Source organism: Vanessa cardui, chromosome 1, assembly GCF_905220365.1.
Source record: "Vanessa cardui chromosome 1, ilVanCard2.1, whole genome shotgun sequence".
Lineage (NCBI taxonomy): Eukaryota > Metazoa > Arthropoda > Insecta > Lepidoptera > Nymphalidae > Vanessa > Vanessa cardui.
In genome coordinates this window covers 14830714-14853506 of record NC_061123.1, presented here as the reverse complement: position 1 = coordinate 14853506, position 22793 = coordinate 14830714, and the positions used below count along the sequence as shown (strand labels likewise).

Below are 22793 nucleotides of genomic sequence, written 5' to 3'. Positions count from 1 at the left end.
AACTCGTAGTCAATCGATATTTCCGACGCATTCGGTTTATATATGCTATAAGGTTATTTTTATTTTTAATTTTTCGGTGTAATAAGGCGAGGATTTATTATAAAACGAAAACTGTAAATTTATTTATATTGGAAAAGTTCATTAAAAGCAATAGAACATATGATTTTATGCGTCGGTCGTGTCGTTACATTAACAAAGGGCAAAGATTTCTTTTACGGAAAATTTATAATTTCGTTAATAGAGAAATACATTAGGGCTTATAATTTCATAATATTGGAAGCAAATATAAAAAAAAGAAAATATTTAGTATTGCAAATGTCATAATTGCGAGTGTTATACGAGCAGCCTCATGCCTCAGTTATGTATGTTAACTTAGTTAGGTACATTTGCATAGAAATAATATTTTCATCTACATCTACATATTCTTAACCAAGAGCAGAAATAAACTTATGAGTATTAAGAATAAAATTTATTACTATTTTGTATATTCATTTATAACGAATTACTTATAATATACTATAATATCTCTTTCGATCGTAATTGTAATGTAATATTCATTAATTTAATACTTGTACATAGATAATTCGTTGTGTATTGCACCAAAGTCAACATTGCAGTTTGAGAGCACCGTAGATCATTAGTGCCGTTGGAAACTATCTATTTCAGTTGAACTATCTAGGAATTCGCAATAAAATGATTTAATCCAACATAGCTTACAACTAGTTTTGTAAAGTTGACTGCACAATATTAATCGAACGCAGTTCACCATTTAATTACCTAGCATTGCGAATTCATGCTTGGATGCAATGTCGACTTTGTGCACTCGACATTATGACATCGTTATTTTACCGATTTCCCATATTTATTAACTCCCTGGCAATTGTAAAGTGTTATTGTAATTATAAAATAATTTTAAACAAAGTAACTCAAACATAATTTGATTACGTACCTTTCTAATAAATCGAATGGCAGCTTTGTGACGCGGTGTCAACGTGACGCAACGCGGCTCCTCGTCCTCGTCTGCATCAAAACGTAATATTCAATTAAACTTCTGAAACAAGATAATGGACTTGGAACGGCGGCGCGGGCGGACGTCGCACGGCGAGCTTTGGACTCTTGTAATATAGATGCTAGTTATAACTTTATCCAAATCAAATGACTGATATTATAATATTTCAAAAGAGGTTATATATTTCCTTACAAAATAATTATTACATAATTCATAAAAATGTTGTCTTAAGTTGCTTATTTATTTCAAATTTAAAATATTCAATTGTAAACATTATCATAATATAAAATTTATATAAGCATAAGAGTATTAGTTAATATATAAAGTTTAAATAAAATCATAAATGAAATATTAAAAGCAAGAGAAGTAACGAATAAATCCTAAGTATAATGCATCATCAATAAATTAACACAATTTATTAAAATATGTAACTTTAGATTACATTCTCCATTATGATTTAGTTACTTAATGAACTTTTAATCTTTTATATATTATATTTATCGTATTTCATGAGGTTAGTAAATAGAAAAATATAAAATATAGGGGTATTTAATACCACGATGGCATTTTAATAGCGCTGTACATTTTCGGTTTGGTTCAGAGCACGAGGAAATGTCGAAACGCGTAAATATTTTTCAAGCTATTATTGTAAGCAATATAGCAAAAGCAGATTGGAAAGGTTCTGGTTTTAATTTTAACATTTTCGTTAGTATAATGAGTTCTAGCATATTTTAAGTATTATCGACAGTGCAATTACTATTTTAAATTGATTAGCCATACATGATTGTTATATATTTTAAAGCAACCTCTTAGCTAATTCAAATATTATTTATACAGTTAATTGTATTACATTTTTTTCAGTGTGTTATATAATTTTGTGTTACTTTAAGAAGTAGGTAAAAACATCTCTCAAAATAGATTTTAACTAAATATGTTAAATGTTTGCAAAAAACGTTTTATTTACCTTTCTGTATTAGTTCGAATTGCTTATATCTGGCAACAAAATTTTATACAAGTTTCACCCAACCGATCGACCGGAAATTATTCTCTTTAGTTGCTGTTACGATGTAGATTACAATTTATTGTTGTTAGCAAATGGAATAAATAAAATAATTTTATGTATAATTAAATTTTAAATTATTTATTCATTTTTATTTCGTATAGTTTTATATAAAGAATTAATCAATGTAATAAAACGGCTGAATAAAACTATTTGTAGTTTTTACAATAATGTACCCGTACATTATTCTTAGCTTCTAAAATCTCGATGATCAAAGTAGGTACACATGACAAAATGATGACAGTATTTACTAACTATCGTTGGATACTGTTAGAACATTCCTACAATCATTTTATAAATAACTTCAAAGCATTATTTGCTATATTTGAATAAATATGATTAAAAATTAAGGTTTAATAAATGTGTAATTAATATGTCCAGATATCCTTATGATAATAGATTAAAAATGTTTCAAAGCCAGTTTAATTATTTTTATAGAAAATAAAGTTAAACAGTTAAACTATATTGTTTTATAATTAGTATTTTATTAAAATTCATAAGTGGAATATAAACTTTTGAAAGACAATACTGAATCAATAAAATAAAACCGAGATTTTTTGTGTATGACAAAGTTGTAAAGCGTACAATTGGTACGTGTTTTTATTTTATAAAACACACAAATGTTTTAGTATTTTTATAATTCGTAAAATCATAGATATGATATGATAGTAGGAAATCATACTTCTAATTATATAAACTGCTTATTCCATATTGGTTTTTAATGAGTTATATGTATCTGATGGAATAATTTACGTTTTCGCTGCTGGTTGTGGTTTCAGTCGAACCAAAATTTAATTCTGTTTATATGGAGAAAAAATGGTCAAGAATTTACTCGTTCTGAGCGCCATGGATTACTAGTGGTGTTATATTTGTTCGTGTAAGCCAATGTAGCCCGGCTAATGATGACTTCAGATTCATTGTTTTCAATGAATATACATATCACACATTAATTAGAATTTTTTTTTCACATTTTATAACTTTTATCAAGCATCTAAGTGTATTCTTTTTTCTATTTGTTATCTAATATGTTTCTTATTATAAAAACGAATCGATAATTTATTTTAATTATCATGTTATGATTTTATAACCTTTGATTGATTAAAATATGAAATGTGCCAGATTTTTTTTTGCTAAAGTTTGCTTGTTTCCCGCTTAAAATCACCCTTATTTAAGTAGTATCTGTGGCTCAAAAGTGTCAAAAATTTACAGCTGAATTTCAAGCCACCAAGCGTTTGAGCTGAAATTTTCGTCACACAATTCCAGCTTCAGAAATGTCTAGTTAAATAATGTACTTTCAAATTACGCTGCACGATTTTTTAATTTATTTCAATTGTATTGTAGTATAGTAATCCTAGTTTTTTTTTAATTCATATAACATATTTGTTAAACTACGTGTAATAGTTATAAATTAACACTAACTACCTGCAAATAATACAATAAATAAATAATGTTTTAAATGATTTCTTTTAAACTTTATTCAAAGTTTTCATTAACGAAAATGATATAAGTAGTTCATTCTATATATAATAGTTAATTCTTTCTGAATATGTAGTTAATTTTATTTCATAATTTTTCTTATAATTATTAGTCTTGATTATGTTTATGATTTCTCTTTTTAATGCAGCCAATAATTAAATAATTACTGATGCTAAACAAGCCAATGATAGAATGGTATGATTTATAACAACCTCTTCATTATATACTTACATTATTTATCAGTTCGCTTGGGATTTACATATGTTGTTATATAATATTAAGAAATATACATCACGAAGGAAGACAATATGTACAGATGCCTAGAATAGGGATGAGTTGACTGTCGAATTGAGATATATTTTTAATTTTATTTAAAAATAATTAGTCAAATTTAGTCTTATTAATTTAGTAACTTTTATTTTAGATATTTTCCAATTATATGAAAGATTAGCGTTACAGTCACGCTATTAACGCAAGGCTGTACATACAATCACGTTTATAGTAATGTCTACTCGGAAGCGACAGTGAGAGCATGTCGTTAGACGAAGAGGTTTTGTTTTAGATGGAAATATTTCTTTGCCTCTTTAGCTCTTACCGTCGGAGTTTTTCTTGGAGAGCGCCGTCTCGGCCACTGAGTCCTCGCTGTAGGAAGGGTTGACGGGTCGAGTGCGCCCTGACCGGCTGTTCGTCGCGCCTGCCAACGCATACATACGCTCACTTCAACACTGGACCCATTCTATTATGTATCCAGCTTAATGAGGTCCCCGGTAAAGTTTTCAAATGCTGTTGCGGATGCCTACTTAAGCCATAATGAAATTTTCGCTATACAACCTAATTTCTTGTCGTTTTATATACGATTCAGAATTCTGTCAAATACGCCCGTCTGCCTGTCAATACGCTGTCTGTGTATTATTATGCATTGAACAAATGCTTATATATAATATGGCTGACCTACTCTGTTGTTGTATCTTTTGTGTCTGATTAAGACAAATGTTGAATAAAAATCTTTATTATTGTTAATGCTACAATGAAAATAATTTGGAAATATATTTAAATGAAGTTTGGACTGGTTTCTAAAACAATTACTAACAAAGGAATACTATTTTATATCACAACACAGTTATTGTTCGAAGTAAAAATGTTAGGTTAATAAGGTTTGCGCGTTGCACTTTTGCTTATGCTTTCGTCTTGTTTTGTCTTATATATATTTAATTTAGTTTGTTGATAAGATTTATTAATTTTTGTTTTTAATAATTCATACATAGCATTAGAGTGTTTAATTACATAATATATTATGATTTAATTGTTTTATTTTTTTATCTCAAGAGCTTTTATTAAGTTTCACCTGTCTCGGTGTTCGTAATCATTTCTTTCAAGTTAAATTTGACCCATTTCGTGTTCGATTGAGCTGAAAGTTAGCACTCACATTTATTTCTCGTGACAAAGCACGATTAACTAAGTGACGTCATTTTAAATTCAATATGATGGACGCTACAAAATGACGTTTCATCATTTCCATAGTAATTCTCTGATATGGGTATCATATGAAAGGGTTCGACAAAAGGGAAGACGCAATGTGACATATATTAAAAAGCCATAATGTTAAAAAGTTATAAATTATTAACGTATTCTTTTAAATCAAGTGTTAACAGATAAAAATAGACACGCTTTTATTAAAATCTAATATTTAATAATATAAAAGTTTGATTTAATTTAAAACGTTTATTATTAGAAATAACAATAAGTTTCATTACAAAATGTATGGAAAAAATGTAATAGAATAATTATACATATATTTATATGATTCACAAAAATATTTTGTATGTGATTAGTAACGCTGAAACATTTGCAAAGTTTTGCATATAATTAATAACCATTAACGTTTAACGTGTACATACATATATTAATTATATTTCATTAACTTTGCTAATCCGCTATACTGCAGTAAAGAAACACCTAAATAATGAGGTCAATGCAGTGGTTGCCACTTAATGTCTAAGCAAACTATCGATCGATTTGTTATCTCTTTCTTACACAGGTGTACGTAATCGCTAAGTTTATATTTTTTTTAATTTTTGAAATAGGAATAGTTCCTCATATACTAGGTTTTTAAATTCAATGAATAGTTATTTTTAAATCATTTTAGAAGTTAATATTGAAGGCTACTTGAAAACTTTTACTGTTAACGATGAACTCCATGATTTCATTTCATTGAAATGTTTTGTACAAAAAAAAATAAGAATTTTAAAATTAGAATATTGTTGATTGTTTGATTACAAAAGAAAGGAAAATTATAATGTAGCTATTTATCCTGTAAATTATCAAATCACACTCCAGAAGTAAGACATATCTATGTTTATAGGTACTGTGAGGAAAATCTATCTCAAAGGAAAACTAAAATTTGTGGTGAACTGAATTCATCACCATGTCACACAGTGTTGCCAGTAAATAAAAATTTCATCAAGTTTATTATTCATTTTGAAAATCTGTTCCTGTTTTGTTACGGTGTTACCCTATTATTATTTATAGTCTTAAACCAATGGGAAATGGTAATAATACTCAATCTAAGAAAAAAGAAAAATAAAATCTTCTTTTATCCTTTGAGCTGTCGTATATAACCATAGATCCGACCAATATATTTTGGAAACAAAATAAATGTCTTTGCACAGTATTAGAGATGACGACATTTTACTCGGCAATACACTAAAGCGACCCATGCATCATCCCTTCCAATCACGAGAGCCAATAAAGAGTGTAGACGAGATAATCAAATAAATGTCAGGTCTGTAATCGTTGACTTTGGAGATTAATGCTTAATAGAATTTAATTCATAGTTATATAAACCTTCAATATTAAATGTTAAATCTGTATTTATTACTAATATGGTCAAGTTGTGACCCTGTTTTGAAATCCATATTTTTTTCTTTATTTGATTCCCTTAATGTTCAAATGAAGGAAGGCAGTATACGATAATGTTTAATATTAAATAAATATCAAATGTAAACCTTCTTTGTAAAACATTTCTGAAATATTCGTGATTCAATCATTGAACCGCATAAAGTAATTTTAGTGAAATGATTTTGCTTCAATAAATTTATCGAAATGAGTATATACCTAAAGTTTTAGAGTTGGTCGAAGTAAGGGAATTGATTATGAATTCAGTTATTAATATTCAAAATTAGCGTTTTATACAAGACAGTTATATAAAGGGAAATATTTTAAAAAAGACGAATCTAATAGAATTTTCAGTTTTAGTGTCATTCTCGTTAACGCCTAGCCGGATATTTGCATTAATATGGTGGAATGAGCTTCCCGTCATAAAAGAGAGGGGGGTCTTAGCCTATTTATGGCTCTTACTTTATCTTTTTTACTTTATAACTGTCATTGCATTCACGATATCGATCCTAAGTTACTCACTGTGCCGCGTATGGTGCCTTCGTATGTTACGGCATAATCACAAACCCAACCACAGTGATCGCGTCAGCGCCCTCTTTTGCTCAGCTCGTTATTTTCTTTATATTATTCATCAACGCGTATTTTGTCCATATAATTATTTATCATTGTCTATTTACTCCATCAAGTTGTATTAAAGATATTGAAGTAATATATAAGTACAATTATTTTGATATGCCTGACATCAGATCAATAAAATTTCTGTTTTTGAAATTTAATATCTTCTCAAAACCCTTTAAAAACTTATTCATTATCAAGAAGTATTCTGATTTATAAATTTATTTATTCTACTTTTTTTTAATAATGAATGTATTTTTAATGACAATGTAGTCGATTACTAAAGTTATTAGTTTCGGGATATTTACCATGTTTTTATTTTTATTCGGTGGAGTTCGATATTTCACGATAATAGAACGAAGTCGATATATTGTATTGTTCTGATTTTATTATAATACATTATACAGATATTGAGACTTATTTGAAGGCGAATGTAAAGGCGAGACGCAAATGACAATAATAATTTGTATCTCGTGGTGAGAATTGTTAGGGCAAGATTAAGATGTTAAAACAGAAGTAGCCATTAACCGTCAAGTACCACAAATCTCTTACCCGCACATTTCCCTCTACAGTCAAAACCAACAACCATTTTCCTTGCTTGTGCTTAGCATAATTACCGTTAATAGGTCTTATTACCGACCCATCTGACTACCCTCTTACAAATTATTCTAACGCTAAACAATATTGATGTGGTCCGGTTTGAAGGGTGAGTGAGCCGATTTAATTACAGGCACAAGGGACGTAACATCATAGATCTCATTTTTGGCATCAACTTGGCACGGTATAGGAAATGGTTTAAAATTGTAACAGTGCCAATATCTATGTGTGAAGTAATAACTTAGCATCAGGTGGCTCATTTACTGGTCTGGCTGTGCGCAAATAAAACAGATGCTACATGTTGGCATAGACATTGTTCTATTCGGAAAATACATATATATCTCTATGCAAACACGTAAAATCCTAGTCCAAGTAAAGTCAATTTCAAATAAAATAGTGTTTGATATTTTTCTGTAAACAAAGTCATATTTTATAACGATTAACCTTAAAAACTCCTAATTTATTTAACTAATAGTCTTCCTTCATAATTCCAAATTATGGAATATTTTATTCAAGAAAGCTTTCATTTCAGTCAGTTCTACTTGCACAATGAGGTTATACAGAAGTTAGTTTTTCAAACATTTATTATTTGTTGCTTAAAGTTAAGTAGCAATGGAATGCAATATATTTTTTTTATGAATAGTTTATTAACTTAATTTCAAAACGACGTCGTGACAAAATAGATTTATAGATATTAGATGTAAGACAATAAGTTATTCATAAGAATACTAATGAAAATAATATTTGTCCTTACAATAAATATTTACGGGCAATTTGATATTTTTTAAGTTTTACCATCTGATAATAATACTGCTCTTAAATAACACTATTTCGACAGACGTGACAGTGGTAATAAGATAATAATAATAAAATATAAGTTTAATTAATATTACCAAAATGGTACTGTAATTAAGAAAACATCTTCATTGTGAGATTGATCGAATATCCGGGGTTCTTATCCCATTTCATTCTTTTGTCATTCATTCCTGTTTCAAATTTTAACTTCAGTTACTTCATTCCTATCACGTCTCACTCCACACACAAGCCTATTAAAATTCCAAAACTTTTTCGCTCTCACTTTTTGCTCGTAGCTTACGTAGCTTATTTTCGTAACAAACACTCATCTTAAAATGCGTTATTTTTAATTAAATGTCTGTACCAAGAGAGTACTAAACCCATTTATACCTTTCTCTCTTTACCATATTATATTTTTCAAAGCCATAGAAAATCCCCAAGTCCGATTTACGATTGGCCACTTTTTTTCCAATTACTTTGTCTGAAGGTTGTCTTAGGGTAAATTACTCGATCGTATCATTCGCCTAAATGTTTATTTTGTTAGTCCTTTCGGATTTTTAGATGTTATAACATAAATTACTATAATGTTTTTAGTAGTTGTTTTATTCATTTACTTGCCTGTTCAAAAGACAAGATACCTAAGACATAGCTAAGACAGGCAGACTCTGACACAGTTTTGAAACCTAAGAATGCGGTATACTGACATATGTTATCTATCTCTGAATAGACGTAATTTATACATGTCTCCTATAAACTAGTTCACATGCATAACAAATGCAAAGCGGTGTTTATTTACTTAGTTGTTTTAATGTTTTATAAATTGAATCGAACAAAAAGATAAGCTAAAATGAAGCCATTCCAGTAATATCAGGTACGCTACGTCGCATGGTATATATTCAAAAATTCAAAAAATCGTTAGTGTGAACCGCGCTCTATGATGCTAAACGAACGCAAGTTATGCATTCCTTGCATATTGCCTTGTATCAACGACAGGTCTATCTCAGCACTTACGCGGAAGCGATTATAAAGTTTAGAAGCCGCTTTGTTACTTCGTCGTAAGGTATGTGAAGCTTCTGTTGCAATGTTCTCATGTAATATCGAAGCGATATCTTAACTACGCGGGTGCATTTTTATTTTAAAAAGTGAAAAAAGAAAGAAATAGAAGGTAGGATATCAGCAATCGTGTCTTGAGCTAAAAGACGCAGCCATTATCGCCGGAAGTCGAATATTCTCTCCGGTATCAATGGAGCTACGTCGTTTACATATTCGCTTTTCGTGTATTCACATTTCTGAAAAGTTTTTACTAATAAGAATTAATAAGAAACGCAGCAAAGTTTTTCGACTGTAACTGTCATGCCATAGTGCCGTCTAAAAGATGAAGAATAGAACCTTGAAAGCAGCTTTTCCAACAATGGAGTAGACAACACGCATGGTCCCCGCTCGGTGTACGATTATCTACGAAACAGGGCAATATCATGTCACGCTCCATTTCACAAAAAATACATTATTGTTGAGCACTAGATATATAGTATGTATTGATGTGGCTCACGATCGCGAGTCAAACTGTTGCTGCTGTTCGTGTCTAGCTTGTTACTATTCAATCAATCGTTGTTGTGTTATTGTTTTGGAACGTTGAGTGGTTTGATGCAGTATATCGTCACTGTTATAGTCGTTTGTAAAAAGGACTGCCATTTATAACATTACCAATTTAAGGATAATACTCATCTCACTATCATACTTCGCTTTATCAAGACAGCTTAATTTTGAATCTTAATATCTGAAATAAATTGACGTAGTGTCTATGTTAATCTTAAAATATAGATACATATTATAATTTTGTTTCCCATGGTACATTCGAACTGGTCGAATAAAAAAGGCCTAATCGAATGGCAGCATTATGAATATTTTATGGTGATTTGAGTCTGTCACATAGTTTGATGTACCTAATTATGTTTGAATGACGACGTTTTAAATGGTATTTAATAATTATGTGGTTCTTAATGTATTCAGGTTTAATTTTATGTATTATACAGCGTTTGTTCAGCATCAGTATACAGGTACTTATATTATGTTAATCAAACAGTTTTAGTGCAGCTATATTCGCAATACATTCGAATTGTCGTTTATAATCCACTAACATGTGCGCTAGAATGTTTAACATGATTTTAAATTGGTTAAGATTATTTTGCAGGTAGTTATTGTTATGTGAGAATGTGGAAAATACAACGAAATATTGTTAAAAAAATGTGTTAGCTTAATGAGACACTTAGTCTGATCAGTGGAGACTGTAGTCGTAATTTGTGATTAAACTGACATTAAAAGCTTACCAAGGTTTTCTGCACTGGCGTTGACGTCGTATCGATGCGCGGGTTTGGAGTGCGGCGCGGGGGAGTGCAGGGATGTACTCTTGTGTCGGCGAATCGTCGGCAACCGCGACACAAAGGAAGCATTGTTCTTGAATGATGCACTCATAACCCGACTGTCAAACGTGTATAGCGGTCATTCGTTTTTAGTTAAGATTACGACAAACAAACGAAGTGTCTTTATATAAAAACGCTATCATCAAATATTTCCAAGAATAAATCTACTACGTCAAAATAGATTACACTAAAAATTATTATATATTTAACTTTATTAAACTTTACCAAAACGTTTTTCAATATTATATCAAAGAAATAAATATTTATATGACTTATTTAAGGAACATATTAATTATATTAGCACTATTAATATAATTGATATGTTAGGTCGTAATATTCATATTTGTTGTCGCAAAGCTACCTATATCCAGCAATTTGTTACCTAGTCATGATTATTTTGGGAATTTAATATGCTTCAATTTACGTAACCAGTGCGAGTTAAATCCGCGCTGAGCTATAGTTTGCATGAGCGTAGCCAAGATGGCTTAGGTGATAGTTGTAAAGGTCGTGGGAACAAATAAATAACATTAAGTTCTTAAAGTATCGTTACTATAGAAATACGCCAATATAATTGAGGAATTACGAATATTCCCTTTTTACCCCTTCTTATAAGCTTATCATTTGTGTTTGGAGTCACTATAGAGGTACGACAATAGCCCAAAGGGTCAGGATCGGTCCTGTGACTTTTTAAACCATTGGGCTATTGACGCTTTTCACGTACTTAATAAGTATTTATAATATTGTATAATGGTCCTAAAAATATACTGAATTTTCTCTATTGTCGAATGAAAAATTGTCATACTCGTACGTACACACAACAACCCGCAATGGGATAGCGTGGTCTTGTGAGCTACGTATATTCTCCGTGACACAAGACGTAAGCCTTTACTTAGCAGAGGAACACTTAGGCGGGGATTTAATCATGTCGCAAGTTTTTAATAGGAGCATAGGATTTAAGCCGAATAAAGCAATCAGTGAAATAAAACAAAACACTATAGTGTAACTATTGAAGTTTAGACGAAATAGTATAATTAATTATTTTTAAGTTGAAATGTTAGGACTGATGAATCAAACTGTAAAGAACTAATTTATTGATTGATCAAATAATAAATGTTATTATGTTTTCGTTAATTAGAAAACGTAAATAAATCAACTGAATTAATTGTTATTGTAATTAAAGTTCGCACGCAACATTACGTACCTTGTTTGCGGACTGGGAAGTGGCACTTGATGGATTTTCCATGTCGCTACACTCATAGAATGTTCATCCGCCGCGTAGCACCGCCATAAAGCCTGGATGAGGGTCGCGGCTGGTTGCCGTCTCCGAATCATATGTTTTTGTCTTTGCTGTTGTTGTACTTTTAAAGCAAAACCTGAACCTAGAATACCCTGTTTTGAGAGATACTTTATTATAATTATTCAATTACTTGTTTTTTCTTGTATTATTTCTCAATCAGTGGCGTAGCTAGGTGAGGAAGGGCCCCGGTACATAGAAAAAGAATCAGGCCCTCTCCCCCTCTTTCCCATTCCTCTTTAACTAATAATTGCCCTTTAAAATTGTAGATACCAAATAAGAAATCTTGTGCACAGTTGTCATGTTTTTCTAGCTTTAGAAACTTAAGGTTTAGTTTAGAGGGCCCCCTGAACTCCGGAGCCCTGGTGCACTGCACCACCTGCCCTACGATAGCTACGCCCCTGTTCTCAATATAAATTCTAAATTACTGGTACAAACAATATTTGAATAACTCATTTTTATTTTATCAATCTATCATTAGGGTAATTATTAATGACACTCACAGCAGGGAGAGCGAAGAACGATATTCCGAGAAGTGCGCAAAAGGAGGCTATGAATTTCCCTTGCCAAGTTTGCGGGACCATATCGCCGTACCCCACCGTGCACAGTGTGATCTGCGGCGACGATAACGCTATTAGTAGTGATCGAATTTCTAGTTACGCTACTCAATTTATCGGACATATTCAGGATTATTTGTAAAAACAATCAAAGTTTTGTGATTACTTTGACATTCCAGCAAATAGTACACTTGGAACTTACTCGCGTTTAATTTGGATTATACTCGTACGCGTCAGTTCATACCCATGACGAGTACTTGGCTACAGTTTGCCAGATTGATTCAAGTGTTTACCCACAGCTCGGCTCCCTCAGTAAACGAGCTATATAATGCTTTTTTTTTTCGAATCGTATTGTTGACAGTTTTAGATTAGGGCGTTCAATCATTAAACTATTGAGCTTTTTAATATAAAGTGGATACAACTTTTTTTCAAATGTCGACATTTAGTGTAAATATAAAATTAAAACAAAATTCGGAGGCAATTTTTAATTTAGATTAATTTTGCAACACCTGCTTCAAACTAAGTAAATGAGCCGAATTAATTATTTCGATGCTGTAGTTACGGACACGAAACTTAATTATGTGATTCTTCATTATAAATATTACGACTAATTATCTAAGGAAAATATAATGAGAAAATTTTGGAACCTTTCTTATAATTTTTCTTTATACAGCATAAATATTTTGCTAAATAAAGGCTTAACAAGTATTGTTTTATAAATAAAATAAAATTTGTTACTTAATATGATAATCGACATTGAATGTAACATTATTAACCAAATATAGCTTATTGTTTAACAATAATTCCGTTAATAAATATATTTCTTTTATGTATTAATTAGTCTAATTTGAAAAGAAACGCGTTGAATACATATATAACCTATTTATTCACAAAGGTTAACGACTGTATAAAATCACGCTATGACCTTCAAGGGCGGAGCTGTATCGATGAAAGCGGACGAAACCACGTGGGGCAGTTAGTCACTAAATATGACATATTCAACAAAAAATACAATTATTGTAAACTCAGCGTCGAAGTGAAAACATTGACTAGAGCTGAGTGGTTATCTTTTCAAAATCAATTTTTCAAAGTATACAATTCATATAGTTGTTGCTTTGTTTCATTTTTTTTGTCTGGCATACCAAACCTTTTTTTTTTACTATTTTCTGCATTGTGTTGTGTTTACTAATAAACAAAATTATTCTATTTTAATCTAAATGGCGTGAAATTTGTATTCGTTTATTACCGCGGAGGGTATACATACAGCTTAAATAATAAATTAATTTATCCGTGTAAAAGAGTAATTACCGGGTTTCTTGCCGGTTCTTCTCGGCATAATCTATAATCCGAAACCGTAGTGAAAGCTCTACGTTTAATTATTCTTGTAAATTGACTGTTTAAAAGTGAGTTTAAGGGCTACTATGGTAAAGTCTATTTTACGTTGAACGTTTTTAATAATAAAATACTTACAACGCCCCACCAGAGTGCTTCTGCAAAATTTTTGAACTTAGTATCAGCAACATCTTTCTCTGCCAAATAAACTAAAAACGATGCAAATATCAGTCCCAGGAAGCCTATATAAAGTGTAGTTATTAGTTCCTGAAAAAAAAGATATCATTAATAGTAGGAACTTACACGAGTAGCCTATATCCTAGTCGTAAATTAACAACGAAGACATATCCATTATTTTATGTTACGATTTCTTTATCAGTAACGATTTTTTTCTACATAATATAATTTGCCACTGAAAAGCCTAATTTTCCTTTTCAGAAAAACTATATTAATCTAACTATAGTTTCTGTGGAATTTCTGAGCGCTCATACTTTTATACAAATAAATAAGTCTCGACGATTAAGTAACTATAGTATATATCCTGTTAACGGTTTATAATTTATAAATTAGTTCGGAATAAATTACAATAATGGAGTAATAAATTCGTTTCGGTTCATTTTACAAACAAATTTAAACAAAATATTAAATAATACATCAAAGTATATTCCCGATCAAAAGCAAGGAAAATAATAAAATAGTATAAAAAATCCATATCTGTTAAATTTCGTGTAAAGGATTATTCTACCACATTACACACGTTGAAAGAAATAATGGCAGTGATTTATAAAATGGAAACCCACAGATCGTTGTCACGAAAGACGGACGGAGCGAACAATGAAACTCGTTCGAATGATCCTTTGTTTCGGGACTTACGTAAGATTTTTATGTTTTGTTTCAAAATTAACTTCTACAATAACAAAATGTTAAGTCATTGTTTGTAAGGAAATATTTAACATCTGCAATTTAAGTATTACCAACGCACACTGGAAATAGAACAACTAATTTCGGTAATCCATCATAGACAAATGAACGAGGCTATTCGTTAAACTAAATAATAATGATGATGATGATGACTATACCCAGTTCATAATAACGCGGACTGGACATAGTCAGGACAACAGAATTACACGCAGTGTTCGAGGCATTTTCAAATATAATATAGTATTGATTTTCATTCGAAACGCGATTGTTTTGGTACGAGATACCCATTTGGTAAGTCAATATTGAAAAAGGGGCGAAAATGCGGCTGCCGGTAGCGGTTTATTTGCTCTGCATTGTGATCATGCAACTTTAACCTGAGCCAATTGTGAGTGGGTATTGCGTTCAGGCATGTTTTGTATTTATATCTACTCGCCTAGGGTCGGAAATTGCGTCCAGTTCCGCTTGTCTACTCATCATAGGAAGCAAGAAATAAACCATTTGACTAATAGTCGAAGTTACGGTCGGTTCACTACGAATGAAACGACTACTGTAAGTTATAATAATATATTTACATTTCATCTACATATATAGAAGGCAATATCCTGGTTGGTGAATTGTTATGATGAAATTAAAAAGACCTATGATGTGTAATGTAGACACAAAGAAGACGAAATTTAGATTTTAAGAAAGCGAAATTACATCTTGAATTTTTAAAGACAGTAAAAAATATTTAATGTACTATATAAATATGTACACGACATTAAAAAGTAAGTCTCTACGACTTAAATAAGATTAAGTTGGTAATTAATTAAAGTTATATTGATAACGTTCTAATTTTTTTTCAATTAAAACAGTATTTTTAAATATTTGGTTCTAGTCTTTTGAAATTCAATTTAGCGTTGTTTCGGGTGTTGTGTTGATCTGTTTTTTGTTTTGAATGTAGTTTGAATGTGTATGAAGTTAGCATTTTCGTTATTTATTAAATTGAAAGATAGACTGTTTGAGAGTATTACTTAATAATGGTTTAACTAATTAATTTTAAATGATGATACGTATTTTATGTGGTATATACATCGGGATGGGTTACGCAATGCGCCAGTAAGTAAACAGTTATTTTGGATTGTAAATAGTTTAGATGATCTTTCCATGTCAATTTAGAATCTAAAATTAAACCTACTTTTCTTCAAGATACTTTTCATAGTACTTTGATTATTTAAAACTAACGGTGCAAAGATTGGAATGGTTTTTCTTTGTGTGGAAAAGTATAAATGAAGTTTCTAGTATATTTATAGTCAGTTATATTAGAGGTGCTTTTAATTTTTAAATCATAATGGACAAATCTTCGTAATATATATTTTTTGGGAGTAAAAGTACAGGGAGAAGGATATTTATGATAGTTTTGTATTATAAAATGATATTTCAAAATGTCTCAATATAAAAATAATTTAAAGGAAGTACGAAATTATTTTAAGATCTCGTAAACTTTTTATGTAACGCATTAAGTTCCCCATTTAGTTTCCTCATGCTTATAAAAGACTAGCGTTAACATAATATTCAATAACATGTGTCTGTTTACCTGCCGGCTATTAGGTTATGTAAATATTATTCCCACTACTACAGATCAGTTCCTTTAAAGGTAAAAACGCTACATGAATTTAAGTTTCTTGCTATTTATTGAACAATTAGAATTAATGTCTTAAAAAAAAGCAGTACTATTTTTTCTGTATATGTTACGATGCTTTGTAAAGGTAAATAAAACTAAAATTGGAATTAGCACAATTACGAAAGAAAAGAAGAAAGTGAAGTATTAACTTCACTTTCTTCTTTTCTTTCGTAATTGTTTCGTCCGCTTTCTTCTATTAGCCGATATTGCACTTCTATTTCACAATGAACCATTCCTGGATATTTTTGATTAAATTTAAAATCGTATTGTGTAAACTTTTTCTTTGTTTATAATTCGTAAGCCTTAAGACAAAAACTAAATAAACAAAAGCGGCGAACAACTCCTCTGTAAACATATATCGATTGAGCACTGCAGGGTTGTATCCTTTAAATCTTTTGGGAATCCAAACGAAAGAAAACTGGCTACGCGCATAGAATATTTGAACGCGTTACATATCTAAGAGATTTGTATTCGCATTTTAATGCGTTGTATGGGAAAGTAAAGGTATTACTTGAAGTATATAGAAATCCACTGAATATATTCTTGGCGCTGATATTTATGATTCTAAGAATACATAAACTTTGTAATAGTTAATTGCTTTACTATGATGCTGATGATGAAGCCTAAGCCCAAGAGTAACTACTCAATTATAAAATGCTTTATTTGTGTATATTTCGATGTTGGCTATTAATAAACCATCGTTAAGATACCCGCCAATTTCACCAGCCCGGATTGAAGCAGTGTGATGGAATAAGCTCCCAAACGTCACTAAGGAGAGCAGCCCAGTTACAAGTTACTAGAGACCCGCCCCGGCTTAGCACGGCTACTATACTATTACTAAATATACTACGGAATTTGTATATTAACGTACAACAACTTTACAAACTTCTAAAATGATCAGTGTTTCTTTACTATTTCGTCCTTGTATTATATACAAAAACCTTCCTCTCAAAATTACTCCTTCTATAAAAAAGAACCGTACCAAATCCGTTGCGTAGTTTAAAAGATTTAAGCATACAAAGGGACATAGGGACAGAGAAAGCGACTTTGTTTTATACTGTGTAGTGATTTGCAGGTTGTAACGTCACTGATTTTCAGTTATACATATATGTTTCATATAAAATACAATAATTACTACACTATCACTGACGAATCTGATTCACTAAAAGGTTTTAAAGGCTTGGTAACTGTTATCTTAACCCGCTTTATAATCAGAGATTGCATTTATCGATTACCGTAACGTGCTTGTAGTTACGAATAGCTGAATATTAATTCACTGTTTACACACATTTATGAAATCGTTTTAAGGTTTGTGTATAACATTAAAATACCAATTGCCATGTATGTAATAGGTCAGGTCAGAGTTAAACTATTGTATTTGTATGTGTGCTTCTATGCGATGTAAGTTATTAGTGACGTATAATAATAGTGATATCTAATGTACAAACCTGAAAACAGTAATTATTAATATTGTATAAATATTTTTTTCAAATAACACGGTCATTTTAATTCTGCAATTGTGTAAGATTGAGAAGGAAGGATATATTCCGTATGAATAATTCTTTTTATGATTTTGTTAGTGTACTTGTCGTTTTTATATCCTTCTCCTTGTTACTATTTACTTCCATTATGATCATTACGAAATTATTATATCACTCTCACAAAATAACTTCAACGAACGTTATTTAATATTTTTAAGTATAGTACGGTTACGGTTAGTAGTAAGGTATAGATTTAGCATCGGCAATTTCAATAAAACCGATGATTGCCGATTTATACAACCTATAGCAATAGCTTTCTATCGCGTCATTGGATGCTATTCGTCGCAATAGATTCTCGCGTCAATTCAAATCAAGAAAGCAAGTGCATGTAAATCGTCGTTTCAAATTGACGAACATATTAGTACATATGATATTACAAGCTATTGCGTTTGTGGAAAGATCATATTCGCATAAAAAATAAATATTGATAATTTGGGATACTTATTTCGCGTACTTAATTCGGATGTGATCGCTTTTGCGAATTTTGCCGAGGCTACATCTAAGATTTGTCGTACTATATACATTTGTCGTTATTTGATAAATTTGACTGAAAAATTCTTGAAGTCGACGTACAAGTAGCCATTCGAGTTTAGAATGCAATTTTTTAAATAAATTAAACTTTATCATTCGATATTTAGTGCAGTGAGATTTTAAGTATCTTTCCAATTCTTTTTTTTTTAAATTAATTCATCACTAGGCTTACTAAGTTAATCATTTAGGAAGTTTGAAAGTGACACCGATAGCCGAGAAGTTATGTGGAAGGCGGCTATCATGATATGGGCATGTAATGCGGAGGAGCGAGGAACATATTGTGAGGAAGGCCTTCAGCGTGGATGTGGATGGATATAGAGGTAGACGACGACCAAGGAAACGATAGATGGATTGTGTGAAAGACGGTATGGTTAGAAAGAATGTTACTTGTGAGATGACGTCTGACAGAGAAGTATTGAAGGAGAAGACATGCTGCGCCGACCCCAAATAAAATTAGGATAAGGTCAGGAGGATGACGATCGTCACTAGGTTTACTTTCGAAACGTAAAAACATATAATTGTAATAATAATAAAAATAATAAAAATCTAGTCTTCCTAAAAGGTAGTTTAAATACCTTTTTCCATATTTCACCTGTCTATGTGCGTATACAACGGATCCAAGGAGTTTCCAGGTTCCACCACGTCTGTCCATGCGCACCATACGAAGAATTTGGAAGAAGCGTAATCCTCGCAGTGCTGACGCAGCGAAGACTTGGCCCGAGGAACCCATACCCAGCACCACCATCGATGCCAGGATAGTGGTGACATCTGTATACATATGACTGGATGATATTTGATTGGTATTAAAAATATTTAATAAAGAAAAAATTAAAGGAAATATTCTTTAGAGATTAACACGAAGGTATTCTATATTTCAGCCAATCAACTTTAAGACGAAATAGTACCTCATTAAGGTCATAAAAAATAGCAAAAGTTAGAGAAACGATAAAAACTAATTGTATGTACATTTATAATTAACACAACCTGTGTTCATTTGTTTTATTATTTTCAGATTCATGGAAAAAAATATTATCCGAATCGAACTTTAATATTTTTTTCTGTTTGCACAAGACACGATGTTCATTATTCAAAATACGCTTATCCGTATATGTACGTTCCGTATATTTTAAGAATATACTATATCAACGGATGCAGAGTGAAAATTTCAGGCCCGTGCACTTACAGAATGAATAATTTATATGAAAGATTTTTATGTTCAAATTATTTGCGTAAAAAAAAACCATATTGGGAGATTTCATATTATTTAGAACTATAATTTTATATCAAATTATCTATTTGTTGTCAAAGAAAATAAAATTTAATTACTCAAAATAACATACATCGTTTGATATAGCTTTCATTGTATATACGTCACTGTCAATAGTGTTGCTGTTTACACTTAGCCCTGGAATAATAGTTTTATAGAGAGCGTATTAACGAAGGAGGAAAAAGACGTGGGACGTGCCTCAAGGCGTTTATTTACCAAAGTACGGACGGATAGATTATCGCAATATTTATTGTATTAGGTAGTACTTGTTTATATCTCATTAGTGCGTAATCTTTTATTTATTATATTTACTAGGACTGGTAATCCCGACCTCGTTTCGGTGAAATAACTTTTTTATTTAATTTTATACCAAGTATTCCTTCAATCTTCGTATATATACAATAATCTACTCAGCTGATAAGACTATGTCGTCAATGGAGAAATACATAAGTTCACCGTTGCAAATATATACAAAAAAAATCATCGAAACTGCTTAGGAGAATTTTAGTTACATACCTACACACTACATTATATAAATAAAGAATAATTATATTTTTTTATCTCATCTGAATTGAAAAATGTTGTGTGTTGAATTTTATACAGTGTAGTCGGGACAAGTCTATTTTTATTTTTGTCAATATCGCTTTCAGCAATGTCGTGGCTTACTAAGTATAAATGTATATCTTAACCTTTAAGACATAGGCATATGCTTGAAGATACTTAAAGTTTCGAGGACAACTACCTTTGGTAATGAAAGCTAACAAAAGATTTGAATATTTAGATTTTAACTGGGTCACTGCCTCTCCACATTGAAAAAAAAACTATGCGAACTATGAGCTCAAGATATAATAAACGAAACAATGTACAAGAACATATTAAGTATTAGGAACATGATAATAATTCAATTACAATTAAAGTCAATCAACGTTTGATATAACCAAATTATTTTATTTACCCTAATAATTATTTTCGTAATTTATTTACGATGTTCACCTACCATTAATAGCCGTCTTGCTCAACAAACGTGTTTGATTGGAGGTAATTAAGATTGTCAAAATTGTTCCTTAATTCCGCACTCCATTCAACCTTCAAACTAATGATCTTAATTTTGTTCAAACATTAAATACGATATATATTTTATTTGTTGGTATTATTTAGTAAGTGACTATTAGATGAATTTACATTTGATAAAATAAACATAAATATTTCAACATTATTTTGAATTAATTAATTATTCATTTTCTAAGATAATGTTTTATCAAACATGGCAACATCTGTTTAATCAGCTACCTAGTAAATTTTGATTCGAAATTAATTAATTAAATATTATTCGTAGTCACATTTTCCTAGCGTATCACACGTATGGTATATTTAACGAAGTAAATTAAAAGTGATACGAGTCACTTAATAAATTAAAACTCGTAATAATTTATTTAAACACCCTTCAATGTGTACATTAAGTAATGGAGTAATTTACCTCTGAATAAAACAACTGAAATCTAAACTCAAATCGTTGGAATATCATTTCAAATTATGTTTTTATTTGAGGCGGTATAAGTTTTATTGAAAAAGTTTTACTACTATTTACTTTTTATCGATTATCTGTAGTATAAATACAATCATTATTTTTAAGTACCTATCTGTATTATATGAGGCCTATATTTATGAATATTATATTTGTTAAATTTATTAGAATTATTATATACTCATTAAAGAATAAACAATATAAATGAAACAAAACTGTTAGCAAAACTTTATAAAAGGGCGAGCATGCAGTGACTTTTGTCATAATGGATTAATGTTAAATATTTAAAATGTTACCAAATGAATTTTATAGGATTATTTTTTGTATGATGGAGCATTTTTGCTTCGTATCCTTTGTACAATAAGCGTATTATTATTTAAGTATCAAATAAAATAGTATTATTTGGTTGTGTTGTCCGACCGTCACGTAATTTTATGGTTAGGTAACATTATAAGCCCAAGTGGGCGAATCGTGTGGCAATGTTTGTCGGTTATGGTACGTTCTCGAGACGGCCAGTTCCCTAGAGAGCAGGATAGCGATGGCCTCGCATGAAACTTACTCGAAGGGGGGCCTTCGAAATGTGAAGGCTGAAATAAAGTAATATTAAAACTTGTAAAGGACAAACATTATTCTATTTTTAGCTTAGCAAACATAAAGAAAGATTTTCAAACAATGGGTAACAAATGCTAAGTAAATTTAGAATTTTTTTTAGCTTACCTATTATACAGAAAGGTCGCCTCAAAAACTTGAGACGACCCATCGAGCCTTGATATCGAGACCTGCATCCTGACGACCACAACCTGTTAAAAAAGCACTATTTTATCGAATATCATTTGTAAAATAAATATAATGTCATTATTATAATATATTTCTACTGTTCTTTAAAAGTATTATTAAGTTATTCTTTTCTGATTATTTTCAGTAGAAATTACGCAATGACCGTTGAAATAAGGTCGTAGTAATACAATAAAGCCTATTTTGTTTTCGGTTATCAAGTGTTTTATCAATTACGGTTACTTTCCTTTATTGTTTTTAATATTTTAATACATTTTAACCGCACGCTTAACGTAATTTATCAAAGTTTGTTTAAATCTACTTAGTGAGTCTCTTTGGCGCACTTGAAAGGAACACGTAACGTAGACGTAGGCATAGTATATAATATTACGAGTAGGTATGTGGGCATAATTATGAATTCAGAGTGTACATGACGTATGGCCCGTGTATTTATTCACCATGTATAATTTCCATACACGTGCGTTATTATATATGATATGCTTCATAAAATTAAATATTGT

General features: G+C 30.6%; 1 protein-coding gene across 7 annotated transcripts in view; it reads right to left on the bottom strand.

Moving 5' to 3' along the window:
- LOC124530839 (potassium voltage-gated channel subfamily KQT member 1) overlaps window positions 1–22793 on the bottom strand; it is a 51775-nt gene that overhangs the window by 9221 nt on the left and 19761 nt on the right. For 5 of the 7 annotated variants that reach the window (XM_047105179.1, XM_047105172.1, XM_047105189.1 and 2 more), the window contains 8 exons: window positions 22216–22298; window positions 19299–19474; window positions 14189–14317; window positions 12665–12775; window positions 12069–12256; window positions 10775–10926; window positions 4141–4239; window positions 950–1020 (listed from right to left, as the gene is read on the bottom strand). In XM_047105179.1, coding sequence (XP_046961135.1) covers window positions 950–1020; window positions 4141–4239; window positions 10775–10926; window positions 12069–12256; window positions 12665–12775; window positions 14189–14317; window positions 19299–19474; window positions 22216–22298 — 1009 coding nt within the window. The remainder of the gene's footprint in view (window positions 1–949; window positions 1021–4140; window positions 4240–10774; window positions 10927–12068; window positions 12257–12664; window positions 12776–14188; window positions 14318–19298; window positions 19475–22215; window positions 22299–22793) is intronic. The other 2 variants (XM_047105197.1, XM_047105206.1) reach the window with 1 other exon arrangement.